At 52.2% G+C, this 15,212-nt stretch overlaps 1 protein-coding gene across 1 annotated transcript; it reads left to right on the top strand.

Moving 5' to 3' along the window:
- Positions 1 to 8,802: 8,802 nt before the first annotated feature.
- LOC139250100 (hemopexin-like) lies at positions 8,803 to 14,947 on the top strand (the record flags this gene model as incomplete). The annotated part of the gene is made up of 3 exons (XM_070872674.1): positions 8,803 to 8,933; positions 10,103 to 10,253; positions 13,665 to 14,947. Coding segments are annotated over 3 exons (509 nt in total), but the record flags the coding sequence as incomplete, so codon positions are not given.
- Between the last annotated feature and the right edge of the window lie 265 nt (positions 14,948 to 15,212).

Below are 15,212 nucleotides of genomic sequence, written 5' to 3' on the forward strand. Positions count from 1 at the left end.
CTCTGTGAGCTTTCGGAATATGCCTGCGTGACTTATTCCTTCAATAAAAAAGTCTCTCAGTACTTCTCTCCTTAGTTCATCGGAGAACTCACATAAACTAGCCAGCCTCCGAAGTTCCGCCACAAAGTCGGGTATGCTTTGGCCCACACAGCGTCTGTAGTTGTAGAACCTGTGTCTGGCCATGTGTAGGCTGCTCGCTGGCTTCAGGTGGTCTCTTACTAGTGTGCTCAACTCTTCAAACGATTTGCTTGCTGGTTTCTCAGGTACCAGCAGGTCCTTCATTAAGGCATATGTTTTCGAGCCACAGCTGGTCAAGAGATGGGCTCTTGTCTGTCTTGTCGTCGCCTAACCAGTCTTTGGTTACAAAGCTTTGCTAGAGCCTTTCTATAAAGTGCTCCCAATTGTCTTCAGCATTGTATTTTTCATTTGAGCCGTTGGTCGCCATTCTCTGGATTCTGTGATCCCGTAACTCGTCGCCAATGTAAAGTCCTGCCCTGCAGTACAGACTTACACGAGGCACATGCTGAAGTCAAGGTCACTCTGGACCTGCACCTTTATTTCACAGCTCTCGAATGCCACACTTGCTTGAGACCTGTCTTTATATACCTGTGAGAAACAGATATGCAGTGTCTCCTGCAAGTGCACCCCTGGTGGTAAGGTATGCTTGTGGTTACAGGTCATAATTAGTTACAGTCATGTATAGCATGGTAAGATACAGTTATGTACAATAGTGTGAGATACATGACAGGTTCTGTCTTCACAGAAGAGGACACAAATAAAGAAATACTAGGGAACCAAGGGTCTAGCGAGCAAGATGAATTAAAGGAAATAATATTTGTAAGAAAATAGTGCTGGAGAAACTAATGGGGTTGGGCAGATAAATCCCCAGGGCCTGATGATCTGCATCCCAGAATACTAAAAGAGGTAGCCATGAAAATAGTGGATGCATTGGTTGTCATCTTCCAAAATTCTGTAGATTATGGAACAGTTCCTGCAGATTGGAGGGTGGCAAATGTAACCCCACTATTTAAAAAAGGAGGGAGAGAGAAAACAGGGAACTACAGACCGGTTAGCCTAACATCAGTAGTAGGGAAAATGCTAGAGTCTATTATAAAGGATGTGATACCGGCACACTTAGATAATATCAATGGGATTAAAGAAAGTCAACATGGATTTATGAAAGGAAAATCGTGTTTGACAAACCTACTGGAGTTTTTTGAGGATGTAACTGATAGAATAGATAAGGGAGAACCAGTGGATGTAGTGTATTTGGATTTTCAGAAGGCCTTTGATAAAGTCCCACATAAGAGATTAGTGTGTAAAATTAAAGCACATAGGATTGTAGGTAATGTATTGGCATGGATTGAAAATTGGTTAAACTGACAGGAAACAGAGAGTAGGAATAAATGGGTCTTTTTCGGGGTGGCGGGCAGTGACTAGTGGGGTATCACAAGGATGAGTGCTGGGGCCCCAGCTATTCACAATATATATAAATGATTTGGGTGAGGGAACCAAATGTAATATTTCCAAGTTTGCTGACGACCCCAAACTAGGTGGGATTGTGAGTTGTGAGGAGGATGCAAAGACGCTGCAAGGCGATTTAGATAGGTTGAGTGAGTGGGCAAACACATGGCAGATGAAGTATAACGTGGATAAATGTGAAGTTATCCACTTTGGTAGGATAAACATAAGGACAAAGTGTTATTTAAATGGTGATGGCTTGGGAAATGTCAATGTACAGAGGGACCTGGGTGTCCTTGTACACCAGTCAGTGAAAGCAAACATGTAGGTGCAGCAAGCAGTTAGGGGCAAATGGTATGTTGGCCTTCATTGCAAGAGGATTTAAGTACAGGAACAAGGATGTCTTACTCCAGTTATACAGGGCCTTGGTGAGACCACACCTGGAGTATTATGTGCAGATTTGGTCTCCTTACCTAAGAAAGGATATACTTGCCATAGAGGGAGTGCAGCGAAGGTTCACCAGACTGATTCCTGGGGTGGCAGGAGAGATTGGGTCGACTAGGCCCGTATTCACTAGAAGAATGAGAGGGGATCTCATTGAAACTGTCATGTATGTAACCTTCATGTAACAACACTGTACACTGTATACATCTAAGAAATGCACACATTGACCACAAGGGGTGAACTTGTGGGAGACACTCCTCACCTGGTCATCCAGGTATATAAAGGGAGGTCCCACGCAGGGTCATCACTCCTTGGTCCTGTGAACAAAGGTACAGGTCACAAAGTGACCTTGTCTCCAGTGTGTGCCTCGTGTTGATTTACAGTAGAGTGTAAGGACATAACATTTGGCGACGAGAAACGGGAATCAACGACTCACGAGAATGGCCACCAGTAGCACAGAGGAACGGTACTGTGTTCGTGAGGACTGGGACGATTTCGTTGAGAGGCTCCAGCAGAGCTTTGTCACGAAGGACAGCCTGGGAGCGGCAGCGGCTGACAAGCGAAGGGCGCATCTACTGACCAGCTGTGGACCTAAGACGTACGCGCTGATGAAAGACCTGCTCGCACCCGAGAAGCCGGTGGACAAGACCTTTGAGGAGCTCAGCAAACTGATCGGTGAGCATCTCAAACCGGCGAGCAGTATACACATGGCCCGACACTGATTCTATACGCACCGACGTTGTCTGATTCTATACACACCGACGTCGGGAAGGGCAGAGCATACTGGACTTTGTTGCGGACCTTCGCCGCTTGGCCAGCCTCTAAGTTCACAGACGCCTGCAGGGGGGAGATGTTACGTGAGTTCTTCATTGAGGGCATTGGTCATGCTGGGATTTTTAGGAAGCTAATTGAGACCAAAGACTTGCCTTGGAAGCAGCGGTGTTGATGGCTCAAACCTTCATGGCGGGGGAGGAGGAAACCAAAATCATATATGCGCGCATCTCTGCTCCCAACGTGACGCTGGAGCAGGGAGTTAACATGGTAAACGCGACTCAGAAGCTCGCAGGCAGGCAAGGGCAATTCGACACCAACCAGGCAGTAACAGACTAGGGTGGGTCGTCAACAGAGACAATGGCAGGTTGAACGGACATTTACACCACCACAAGGGACAATATATCCCGGGATGGGGCCATTGACATCCACTAGCAGAGTGCTCAAGAGTAATCAATGAGGCAATCAGAGAGGAATGCCTGGTAACAGTTCTTTTGTTTACAACAATCTCAGCTCATGCTGGAAGTGCGGGGGCAGACATGCTGCGAAAACCTGCAGGTTTCAACAATTTATCTGCAGAATTTGTAACTTCAGTGGACATTTAGCCAGAATGTGCAGGAAGCCCGCAGCGAGGCTGATTTACGAAGTGGATGAACCACAAGAGGGGTCTGCAAGGCAGGGTTATGCTTGGGACACAGCAATGGATGCTGAAGTTCAGCGGGTCCAGGTGGCAAACATCCACAGCTCATACACAAAGACGCCACCTATGATGATGAGAGTACTGTTAAACGGCATCCTGGTACGCATGGAGCTGGACACAGGAGCCAGCCAGTCACTTATGAGTGTCCAACAATTCGAGAAACTATGGCCACTCAGAGCTAGCCAAACTAGAAAGCATTGACACGCAATTACGGACGTACACCAAAGAAATCATCCCAGTGCTAGGCAGTGCAATGTTGGTGGTCACACATAATGGAGCAGAGAACCGGCTGCCACTCTGGATTGTCCCCGGAAATGGTCCCGCGCTTTTGGGGAGGAGCTGGCTAGCTGAGATGAACTGGAAATAGGGGGATGTGCACGGCATTTCATCTGTGGAGCGAAGTTCATGCTCACAGGTGCTACAAAAGTTTGAGTCACTATTTCAACCTGGTGTCGGGACTTTCAAAGGTACCAAAGTAGTGATACACATCACCCCGGACGCCACACCAGTGCACCATAAAGCCAGAGCTTGTCCGTATGTGATGCGGGAGAAAATTGCGAGTGAGTTGGACAGGTTGCTAAGAGAGGGCATAATTTTGCCCGTTGAATTCAGCGACTGGGCAAGCCCCAACGTCCCTGTCCTAAAAACGGATGGCTCGGTCAGGATCTGTGGCGACTACAAGGCTGCCATCAACCGAGTGTCACTACAAGACCAATACCCGCTTCCGAAAGTGGAGGATCTTTTTGCCACGCTGGCAGGTGGCAAGCTATTCAACAAGTTGGACCTCACTTCGGCCTACATGACCCAGGAACTGGCCGAAGATTCCAAGCTACTGACCACCATCACCACGCACAAAGGACTGTTTGTTTACAACAGGTGTTCATTTGGCATTCGATCAGCAGCTGTTATTTTTCAAAGGAACAATCGTATTTCAGGACGACATCCTTATCACGGGACACCAAGGAACACCTCCACAACCTGGAGGAGGTGCTACGCCGACTGGACCGGGTAGGCCTGCGACTAAAGAAGTCCAAGTGTGTGTTTTTGGCCCCAGAGGTTGAGTTTTTGGGCAGGAGGGTTGCCGCAGACGGGATCCGGCCCACCGAATCCAAAACGGAGGCGATCCGTCGTGCGCCCAGGCTCGGCAACACATTGGAGTTGCGTTCATTTCTGGGACTCTTGAATTATTTCGGGAACTTTCTGCCAAACTTAAGCACATTGTTGAAGCCGCTACACGTGCTCCTGCGTAAGGGTTGTGATTGGTTTTGGGGGGACTGTCAGGAACGGGCTTTCAATCGGGCGCGGAACCTGCTTTATTCTAACAAGCTGTTGACCCTGTACAACCCCCGTAAGAAATTGGTTTTGACATGCGATGCATCATCCTATGGGGTTGGGTGCGTGTTGCAGCAGAGTAATGATGAGGGCCAACTCCAACCTGTGGCTTAGCTTCCAGGTCGCTCTTCCAAGCTGAAAGGGGATATGGGATGGTTGAAAAGGAAGCATTCGCATGTGTCTACGGGGTGAAAAAGATGCACCAGTACCTTTTTGGCAGAAGGTTCGAGTTAGAAACGGACCACAAGCCGTTAACATCCCTGTTCTCCGACAGCAAAGCTGTCAATGCCAATGCGTCAGCTCGCATACAGCGATGGGCTCTCACGCTTGCTGCGTATGACTACACCATACGGCACCGGCCAGGCGGTGAAAATTGCGCTGACGTGCTCAGCAGGCCACCACTGAGGGGGCAGCGGAGCAAATCGCTGAGATGGTCATGGCTGTCGATGCTTTCGACAGCGCAGGCTCCCCCATCACAGCCCACCTGATCAAAACATGGATAAACAGAGATCCCCTTCTATCCTTGATTAAGAAATGTGTCCTGACTGGGGATTGGGCGCCCGCACACGGAGCATGTCCTGAAGCGGTCAGACCGTTTCACAGATGGATGGATGAACTCTCCATCTAAGCCGTCTGCCTACTATGGGGCAGCCGGGTAGTCATGCCCCAGAAGGGAAGGGAAGCATTCATCAGGGAACTCCACAGCGAGCACCCAGGTCATTGCCCGGTCACATGTATGGTGGCCGGGAATTGATGCAGACCTGGAACACTGTGTTCGCAGGTGCACGACGTGTGCCCAGCTGGGCAATGCCCCCAGGGAGGCCCCACTCAGCCCGTGGCCCTGGCCCACTAAGCCATGGTCACGTATTCACGTAGACTACGCGGGCTCGTTCATGAGGAAAATGTTCCTCGTTGCTGTTGATGCGCACTCGAAATGGATCGAGTGCATCATATTGAATTCGTGCACGACATCCACCACAGTGGAGAGTCTGCGTGCGGTCTTTGCGACCCACGGCTTGCCGGACATCCTGGTTAGTGACTAGCTATGAATTCCGGGAGTTCATGTCGGGTAATGGCATCAAACATGTCAGGACAGCACCGTTCAAGCCGGCTTCCAATGGCCAGGCGGAACGTGCGGTCCAAATCATAAAGCAAGGCATGCTTCGGATTCAAGGACCCTCCCTTCAATGCCGCCTATCGCACCTCCTGCTGGCTTACAGGTCCCGACCGCATTCGCTCACGGGGGTCCCGCCCGCGGAGCTACTCATGAAACGCACACTTAAAACTCGGCTGTCCCTCATTCATCCAGTCCTGTCAGACACTGTTGAGGGCAAGCGCCAGTCCCAAAATGAATGCCATGACCGTAACTCAAAGGGGAGATGGATAGAAATCGATGACCCTGCATTTGTTCTTAATCACACTTTGGGACCCAAGTGGCTTGAGGGTACTGTAATTGGCAAAGAGGGGAATAGGGTCATAGTGGTCAGACTTAACAATAGACAGATATGCCGCAAGCATCTGGACCAAGTAAAAAAAAAAGGTTCAGCATGGACACTGAGAAACCTGAGGAAAATCATGAGATATTGCCCATACCACCGCCAGTGAACGAGCAACATGAACATTCAGCAGCATACACAGTCCCTGTGGCCAGCCCGGACAGGCCGGAATCACCACAAGGGACAGACACGCAGGCCAAGGCTCAACAACCAGAGCCCCAACTGCGGCGCTCCACGAGAGAGCGTCGACTGCCTGAAAGACTCAATCTTTCACCCAAAGACATTGGGGGCGAGGTGATGTCATGTAACTGTAACCTTCATGTAACAACACTGTACACTGTCTACACCTAAGAAATGCACACCTTGACCACAGTGGATGAACTTGTGGGAGACACTCCTTACCTGGTCATTCAGGTATACAAAGGGAGGTCCCACGCAGGGTCATCACTCCTTGGTCCTGTGAATAAAGGTACAGGTCACAGAGTGACCTTGTCTCCAGTATGTGCCTCGTGTTGATTTACAGTAGAGTGGAAGGACACAACAGAAACGTATAAAATTCTGACGGGGTTGTACAGACTGGATGCGGGGAGGGTGTTTCCCCGGGCTGGGAAGTCTAGAACAAGGGATCACAGTCTCAGGATACGGGGTAGGAAATTTAGGACTGAGATGAGGAGAAATGTTTTCACTCAGAGGGTGGTGAACCTGTGGAATTCTCTACCACAGAAGGCTGTGGAGGCCAAGTCACTGAATATATTTAAGAGGGAGATAGATAGGTTTCTAGACACAAATGACATCAAGGGGTGTGGGGAAAAAGTGGGAATATGGTATTGAGATAGAGGATCAGCCATGATCATATTGAATGGCGGTGTAGGCTCGAAGGGCCGAATGGCCTACTACTGCTCCTATTGTCTATTTTTCTATGTTTCTATCACACTTCAGTCACTGCTGTCCTGAGGAAAGATTGGAGAGGCTAGATTTGTTTACTTTGGAACAGAGGAGGTTGAGGGGAGACCTGATTGAGGTGTATAAAATTATGAGGGGCCTGGGTAGAGTGGATAGGAAGGATCTGTTCCCCTGGCAGAGGGGTCAGCAACCAGGGGACATAGATTGAAAATAATTGGGGGAGGTTGAGAGAGGATTTGAGGGGAAATTTCTTCACCCAGAGGGTGGTGGGGGTCTGGAACTCACTGCCTGAAAGGGTGGTAGAGGCAGAAACCCTCACCATATTTGGATGTGCACTTGAAGTGCTGTAACCTACAGGGCTACAAACCAAGAGCTGGAAAGTGGGATTAGGCTGAGATGGCTCTTTGTCGGCCGGCGCGGACATGATGGGCCGAATTGCCTCCTTCCGTGCTGTAAATTTCTGTGATTCTGTGACTTCCCTCAAAATCCAACAGGGTTCCTGCTCCTGGTCAGTGCGCAGAGCCTCCTGCAGGAAAGTGCACATCAATGTTCCCTCTGAGCTGCCGCCTGTGTTGCTGAGCAGGACTCTGCAGGGTCCCGCACGGACCCCTCACAAGCTTTTCCATTTGAAATACAGAGCGTGCGCAGAGATTTATAGGTGGCCGCACATTGAAATACACAGACCTCACACAACAGAGAATTTAGAGGGAGCATTGGTGAACAACTGTGCCTGTGAGCTGAGCAAAGGACAAAGTTCAACTGTGATGCCCCTCACAGTCGGATATCCTTGCAGCAGCCACCTCTCCAGGTTCACACCTCAACAATGGCCACTTGGGAGAGACAACAGCATCATCATCATAGGCAGTGCCTCGGAATCGAGGAAGACTTGCTTCCTCTGGAAAAGTGAGTTCTCACTACAGTCCAATACGGGAATTACAGTCTCTGTCAAGAGTGGGACAGACAGTGGTAGAAGGAAAGGGAGGGTGGGACAGGTTTGCCGCACGCTCCTTCCGCTGCCTGTGCTTGGTTTCTGCATGCTCTCGGCGATGAGACTTGAGCTGCTCAGCGCCCTCCCGGATGCTCTCCCTCCACTTAGGGCAGTCTTTGGCCAGGGACTCCCAGGTGTCGATGGGGATGTTGCATTTTATCAGGGAGGCTTTGAAGGTGCCCTTGAAACGTTTCCTTTGCCCACCTGGGGCTCGCTAGTTGTGTAGGAGTTCCGAGTAGAGCGCTTGTTTTGGGAGTCTCGTGTCAGGCCTGCGGACACTGTGGCCTGCCCAACGGAGCTGGTCGAGTGTGGTCAGTGCTTCAATGCTGGGGATATTGGCCTGAGCGAGAACACTGACGTTGGTGCGTCTGTCCTCCCAGGGGATTTGCAGGATCTTGCAGAGCCAGCGCTGGTCTTATTTCCCCAGCACTTTGAGGTAACTGCTGTATATGGTCCATGTCTCTGTCTCTGAGAGACAGTAGGGGACCCGTTTCCCCAGCAAGGAGTCAGCATCTTCAGGAACAATGGTGAGAAGTCAGGGTGAAGCGAGTGAGACACTGAGGCCCAGGGGTCTGCTCCCCAGCGAGCAGAGAGGCTTCAAGCAGGGGCCGGACTCGGTGTGAGCACTAGACCTTTCGTGCCGAGTGTCTTATCAACATTCCCTATTGGCCGCTTCTGCACCAAACGTGTGATTCTGCTCCTTTCAGACGGCTGGTATTTCCGAATTGACTCGAATCGCGACGGCTGGCACCCCTGGCGAACCAACTCCAGCTGGCCCTCCCTGCACGGAAAGATAGACGCAGTCTTCAGCTGGAACAGTAAGATGTACTTCATCCAGGCAAGTTGCAAGTGCTAGACCGGACCCACTTTCAGAGCTCTTCCACATCGAATCCCTGATGTCAGCAAGCGCGTCCTGCAGTGTGTCTCTATTACAGACGCTCCATCAGTCTCTATTACACAGGGTCCCTCAGTCCCTATTACATAGGGTCCCTCAGTCCCTATTACACAGGGTCCCTCAGTCCCTATTACACAGGGTCCCTCAGTCTCTATTACACAGGGTCCCTCAGTCCCTATTACACAGGGTCCCTCAGTCCCTATTACACAGGGTCCCTCAGTCCCTATTACACAGGGTCCCTCAGTCTCTATTACACAGGGTCCCTCAGTCTCTATTACACAGGGTCCCTCAGTCTCTATTACACAGGGTCTCCCAGTCCCTAATACACAGGGTCCCTCAGTCCCTATTACACAGGGTCCCTCAGTCTCTATTACACAGGGTCCCTCAGTCCCTATTACACAGGGTCCCTCAGTCCCTATTACACAGGGTCCCTCAGTCTCTATTACACAGGGTCCCTCAGTCTCTATTACACAGGGTCCCTCAGTCTCTATTACACAGGGTCCCTCAGTCTCTATTACACAGGGTCTCCCAGTCCCTAATACACAGGGTCCCTCAGTCCCTATTACACAGGGTCCCTCAGTCTCTATTACACAGGGTCCCTCAGTCTATCTATTACACAGGGTCCCTCAGTCCCTATTACACAGGGTCCCTCAGTCCCTATTACACAGGGTCCCTCAGTCCCTATTACACAGGGTCCCTCAGTCCCTATTACACACGGTCGCTCAGTCCCTATTACACAGGGTCCCTCAGTCTCTATTACACAGGGTCGCTCAGTCTCTATTACACAGGGTCCCTCAGTCGCTATTACACAGGGTCCCTCAGTCTCTATTACAGATATCCCTCAGTCTCTATTACAGATGTCCCTCAGTCTCTATTGCAGATATCCCTCAGACTCTCTTACAGATGTCCCTCAGTCTATATTACACAGGGTCCCTCAGTCTATATTACACACAGTTTCTGTTATTCTGTTTCACACGGAGGGAGGGAGTAGTGAGGAAGGAGCGATGATTTCCTGGGAATGCTACATGAGGCCGTCCTGGGAAAAATACAATGAAGATAGTGTGCACCTAGCCCAAGATGTGGTCTATTCTCACCATTCCTTTGGTTTGCAGGGACCAAATTTGTTCATATATAAAACTGAGGCACGTTACTCGCTGATCCAGGGATACCCCAAGCCTGTCGCCGAGGAGCTGGGAATTCCCGGTACATCTGTCAAAGCAACATTCATCTGTCCACAATCGTCGCTTCTCTACGTGATCATGGGTAAGACAAAAGTACACGGAGCACAATCTCCGGGGTATTCGCAGCCTGTTGCGTTAGTTTGCAGCGCTGGGACACTGTCAATATTCAGCTGGAGGGGCCAGAGGCAATTCAGGAGAGGAGATCGTTCTGCAGCTGGTTAAGGAGGTAACCAAGCAGGTGGAGGGTGCAGAGTAGGTAAACAGCTGACTTTAATTTACATTACTTTACATTACTGACATGACTTGAATTTTGGGAAGTCATTTGATGAAGTTCCAGAGCTGAGATTGTGAAGCAATTTATGGATGGTGAAAGTTAGAGACAATTAGCTCAGCTGCACTGAAATATTTTGTTGGCAATAGGAAGTGTCAGCCCGTGGCCCAGTGGGAAACTCTCTCGCCTCGGAGGCAGACAGTGGTGGGTTCGAGTCCCACTCCAGAGATTGAGCACAAAAATCCAGGCTAACACTCCCAGTGTAGTACTGAGGGAGTGCTGCACTGTCGGAGGGGCGGTACTGAGGGAGTGCTGCACTGTCGGAGGGGCAGTACTGAGGGAGTGCTGCAGTGTCTGAGGGGCAGTACTGAGGGAGTGCTGCACAGTCGGAGGGGCAGTACTGAGGGAGCGCCGCACTGTCGGAGGGGCAGTACTGAGGGAGCGCTGCACTGTCGGAGGGGCAGTACTGAGGGAGTGCTGCAGTGTCGGAGCAGCAGTACTGAGGGAGTGCTGCACAGTCAGAGGGGCAGTACTGAGGGAGTGCTGCAGTGTCGGAGGGGCAGTACTGAGGGAGTGCTGCACAGTCAGAGGGGCAGTACTGAGGGAGCGCCGCACTGTCGGAGGGGCGGTACTGAGGGAGCACTGCACTGTCGGAGGGGCAGTCCTGAGGGAGCGCCGCACTGTCGGAGGGGCGGTACTGAGGGAGCGCCGCACTGTCGGAGGGGCAGTACTGAGGGAGCGCTGCAATGTCGGATGGGCAGTACTGAGGGAGCGCTGCACTGTCGGAGGGGCAGTACTGAGGGAGCGCCGCACTGTCGGAGGGGCGGTACTGAGGGAGCACTGCACTGTCGGAGGGGCAGTACTGAGGGAGTGCCGCACTGTCGGAGGGGCAGTACTGAGGGAGCCCCGCACTGTCGGAGGGGCAGTACTGAGGGAGTGCCGCTCTGTCGGAGGGGCAGTACTGAGGGAGCGCCGCACTGTCGGAGGGGCAGTACTGAGGGAGCCCCGCACTGTCGGAGGGGCAGTACTGAGGGAGCCCCGCACTGTCGGAGGGGCGGTACTGAGGGCGCCCCGCACTGTCGGACGGGCGGTACTGAGGGAGCGCCGCACTGTTGGACAGGTAGACTTTCGGATGAGACATTAAACCTGTCAAAGATGTAGTACCTCTCTCGAAGGATTGTGGAGTGAACTTAAGTAAAAACAAAATCCCCTTGCTATAAATGGCCCTTGTGTTGCCCTCGGGCAATGGACACGGCTCGTTGCCATCAATGGTCCCTTGCGGGAAATCAGAGAGTGAGCGACATAAGCGCATTCGCGAAAATGGGACAGGAGCAGCATGTTCCTGTCAGTACTGACTATTCACCGATAGGGACATCATTTCTTCTTTACCTGGGTGTGAATTATTGTCTGTGGGGAGGGGGGGGTGTCTGTGGGGAGTGCGGGAGTCTGTGGGGAGTGGGGGGTCTGTGGGGAGTGGGGCATCTGTAGGGGGTCTGTGGGGAGTGGGGCATCTGTGGGGAGTCTGTGGAGAGTGGGGGGTCTGTGGAGAGTGGGGGGTCTGTGGGGAGTGGGAGGTCTGTGGGGAGTGGGGGGGTCTGTGGGGAGTGGGAGTTCTGTGGGGAGTAGGGCATCTGTGGGGAGTGGGGGGTCTGTGGGGAGTGGGGGGTCTGTGGGGAGTGGGGCATCTGTGGGGAGTGGGGCGTCTGTGGGGAATCTGTGGGGAGTGGGGGGTCTGTGGGGAGTGGGAGGTCTGTGGGGAGTGGGGGGTCTGTGGGGAGTGGGAGTTCTGTGGGGAGTGGGGGTCTGTGGGGAGTGGGAGGTCTGTGGGGAGTGGGGGTCTGCGGGGAGTGTACAAGACGTGTTACAGAATCCTGAGGAATTTCCCCACCTTCATTTAAATAGAAGGAAAATGAGAATAGTTGTGTTACTGGCAGAGATTCTGACAGAATTTCCCCTTTCTGCTGAGTGCCCAACACTAACTGGCCTTGAGAACACAAGAACACAGAGCAGGAGTCGGCCATTCGGCCCCTCAAGCCCACTCCACCATTCCACAAGATCATGGCTGATCTTCAACCTCAACTCCACATTCCCACCCGATCTGCATATTCCTTAACTCCCTTAGTTCCCAAATTCGACCTCCGTCGTCAATATCCTCAACGACTGACCTTCCACAGCCCTCTGGGGCAGAGAATTCCAAAGATTCACCACCCTCTGAGTGAAGAAATTCCTCCTTATCTCCGTCCTCAATGGCTGACCCCTTATCCTGAGACTGTGACCCCTGTTCTTAGTTCCCCAGCCCAGGGGAAGCATTTTCTCAGCATTAACCCTGTCACGCCCCTTAATAATTTTATCTGTTTCAATTAGATCACCTCTCATTCTTCTAAACTCTGGGGAATACAGGCCTAGTCTACACATTCTCTCCTCATAGGGCCATCCCCCCATCCCAGGAACCAGTCTAGTGAACCTTATTGCACGCGCACTTAGGCAAGTACGTCTTTCCTTGGGTAAGGAGACCAGAACTGTACACAGTACTCCAGGTGTGGCTTCACCAATGCCCTGTTTAGTTGTAGTAAGACCTCTTTACTCTTACACTCAATCTCTTTGTAACAAAGCTTGAGAAGATGGTGGTGAGCCGCCTTCTTGAACCGCTGCAGTCCGTGTGGTGAAGGTGCTCCCACAGTGCTGTTAGGGAGGGAGTTCCAGGATTGTGACCCAGCGACGATGAAGGAACGGCCGATATATTTCCCAGTCGGGATGGTGTGTGACTGGGAGGGGAACGTGGAGTTGGTGATGTTCCCATGCAGCTGTTGCCCTTGTCCTTCTAGGCGGTAGAGGTCGCGGGTTTGGGAGGTGCTGCTGAAGAAGCCTTGGTGAGTTGCTGCAGTGCATCTTGTAGATGGTTCACACTGCAGCCACGGTGCGCCGGTGGTGGAGGGAGTGAGTGTTGAAGGTGGCGGATGGGGGGCCATTCAAGCGGCTGCTTTGTCCTGCAAGACATCCCACAGACACTTGACGTCCTGCCTGCATTGACAGGGTCTTTGCTGTCTGTGGGATCTTGCTCTACACAAATTGGCTGCTACATTCCTGACATTACAACAGTGACAACACTTGAAACAGTAATTCATCGGCTGTGAAGCTGTTTGGGGCATCCTGAGGTTGTGACAGGCACTGTCGAATTGCATGTTATTACTGGCTAACTTTGCTTGTGCTGTGATGTTGCAGGTAACCATTTACAGAGCGTGAACCTGGAACAGACACCCAAGGTTCTAGGAAACGGATTCCGGATCGCCCATTTCCATGTGGATGGGGCCATGTGCACCACTAAGGGAGTCTACCTGTTTGTGGGCACAAAGTTCTACAAATACGATTCACCTGATCAGCTGGCTGCGTGGGAAAGTAGCCCCGAGCCACAGAGCATCAGCAAGCACTTCATGTCCTGCCCACATTGAGAGGACACGTCCGGCAGATCCCCGCAGCTCGCCAGAGACTTTCAGTGGCACCAGGCAGCCCGGCTTCACCTGAGCATCAAGTGGGAATATCCTCACCTGGTCAAAGCACACCTGTCCTGTCCCGCACCTGTCCTGTCCCGCACCTGTCCTGTCCTGTCCCGCACCTGTCCTGTCCTGTCCCGCACCTGTCCTGTGCAGCACCTGTCCTGTCCCGCACCTGTCCTGGTCCCACACCTGTCCTGTCCCGCACCTGTCCTGTCCCGCACCTGTCCTGTCCCGCACCTGTCCTGGTCCCACACCTGTCCTGTATCACACCTGCCCTGTCCCACACCTGTCCTGTCCCACACCTGTCCTGGTCCCACACCTGCCCTGTCCCACACCTGCCCTGTCCCACACCTGTTCTGTCCCACACCTGCCCTGTCCCACACCTGCCCTGTATCACACCTGTATCGGACCAAACCTATCCTGGTCTCACACCTGCCCTGTCCCACACCTGTACCGGACCACACCTGTCCTGGTCCCACACCTGTATCGGACCACACCTGTCCTGGTCCCACACCTGCCCTGTATCACACCTGTACCGGACCACACCTGCCCTGTATCACACCTGCCCTGTCCCACACCTGCCCTGTATCACACCTGCCCTGTCCCACACCTGTCCTGTCCCACACCTGTCCTGTTCCCACACCTGCCCTGTCCCACACCTGTACCGGACCACACCTGTCCTGGTCCCACACCTGCCCTGTCCCACACCTGTACCGGACCACACCTGTCCTGGTCCCACACCTGCCCTGTCCCACACCTGCCCTGTCCCACACCTGTACCGGACCACACCTGTCCTGGTCCCACACCTGCCCTGTCCCACACCTGCCCTGTCCCACACCTGTCCCGAACTGCTCCTGTCCTGTCGAATCCCAGCTATTCCCAGTGAAGTTTGTAATAAAACACAAACTCTGTTCTGCTCACCTCACTACATAAACTAAGCACAAGCAGCTCTCCAGATTCCCAGTGCTTTGGAACCTGTCAACCCTTTAATAAACCGGCTGCTGTTCCAAAGCTCGTTGTCTGTGTGATTTTCAACAATTCTCTGCACCCTCCATGGTTCATGGGCTGAATGGGCACAGGAAAAAAAGCTCATTATTATTGAAATCGGGAGAGTTACAAAATGCTGCCCGTACAGAGGGACCTGGGGGGCCTTGTACATGAAACACAAAAAGTTAGTATGTAGGTACAGCAAATAATTAGGAAAGCAAATGGAATGTTGCCTTTATTGCAAGGGGGATAGAGTATAAAAGTAAGGAGATCCTCTCCGAATGTAGGG

The sequence above is a fragment of the Pristiophorus japonicus genome, unplaced genomic scaffold (assembly GCF_044704955.1).
Source record: "Pristiophorus japonicus isolate sPriJap1 unplaced genomic scaffold, sPriJap1.hap1 HAP1_SCAFFOLD_3480, whole genome shotgun sequence".
Taxonomy (NCBI): Eukaryota; Metazoa; Chordata; class Chondrichthyes; family Pristiophoridae; genus Pristiophorus; species Pristiophorus japonicus.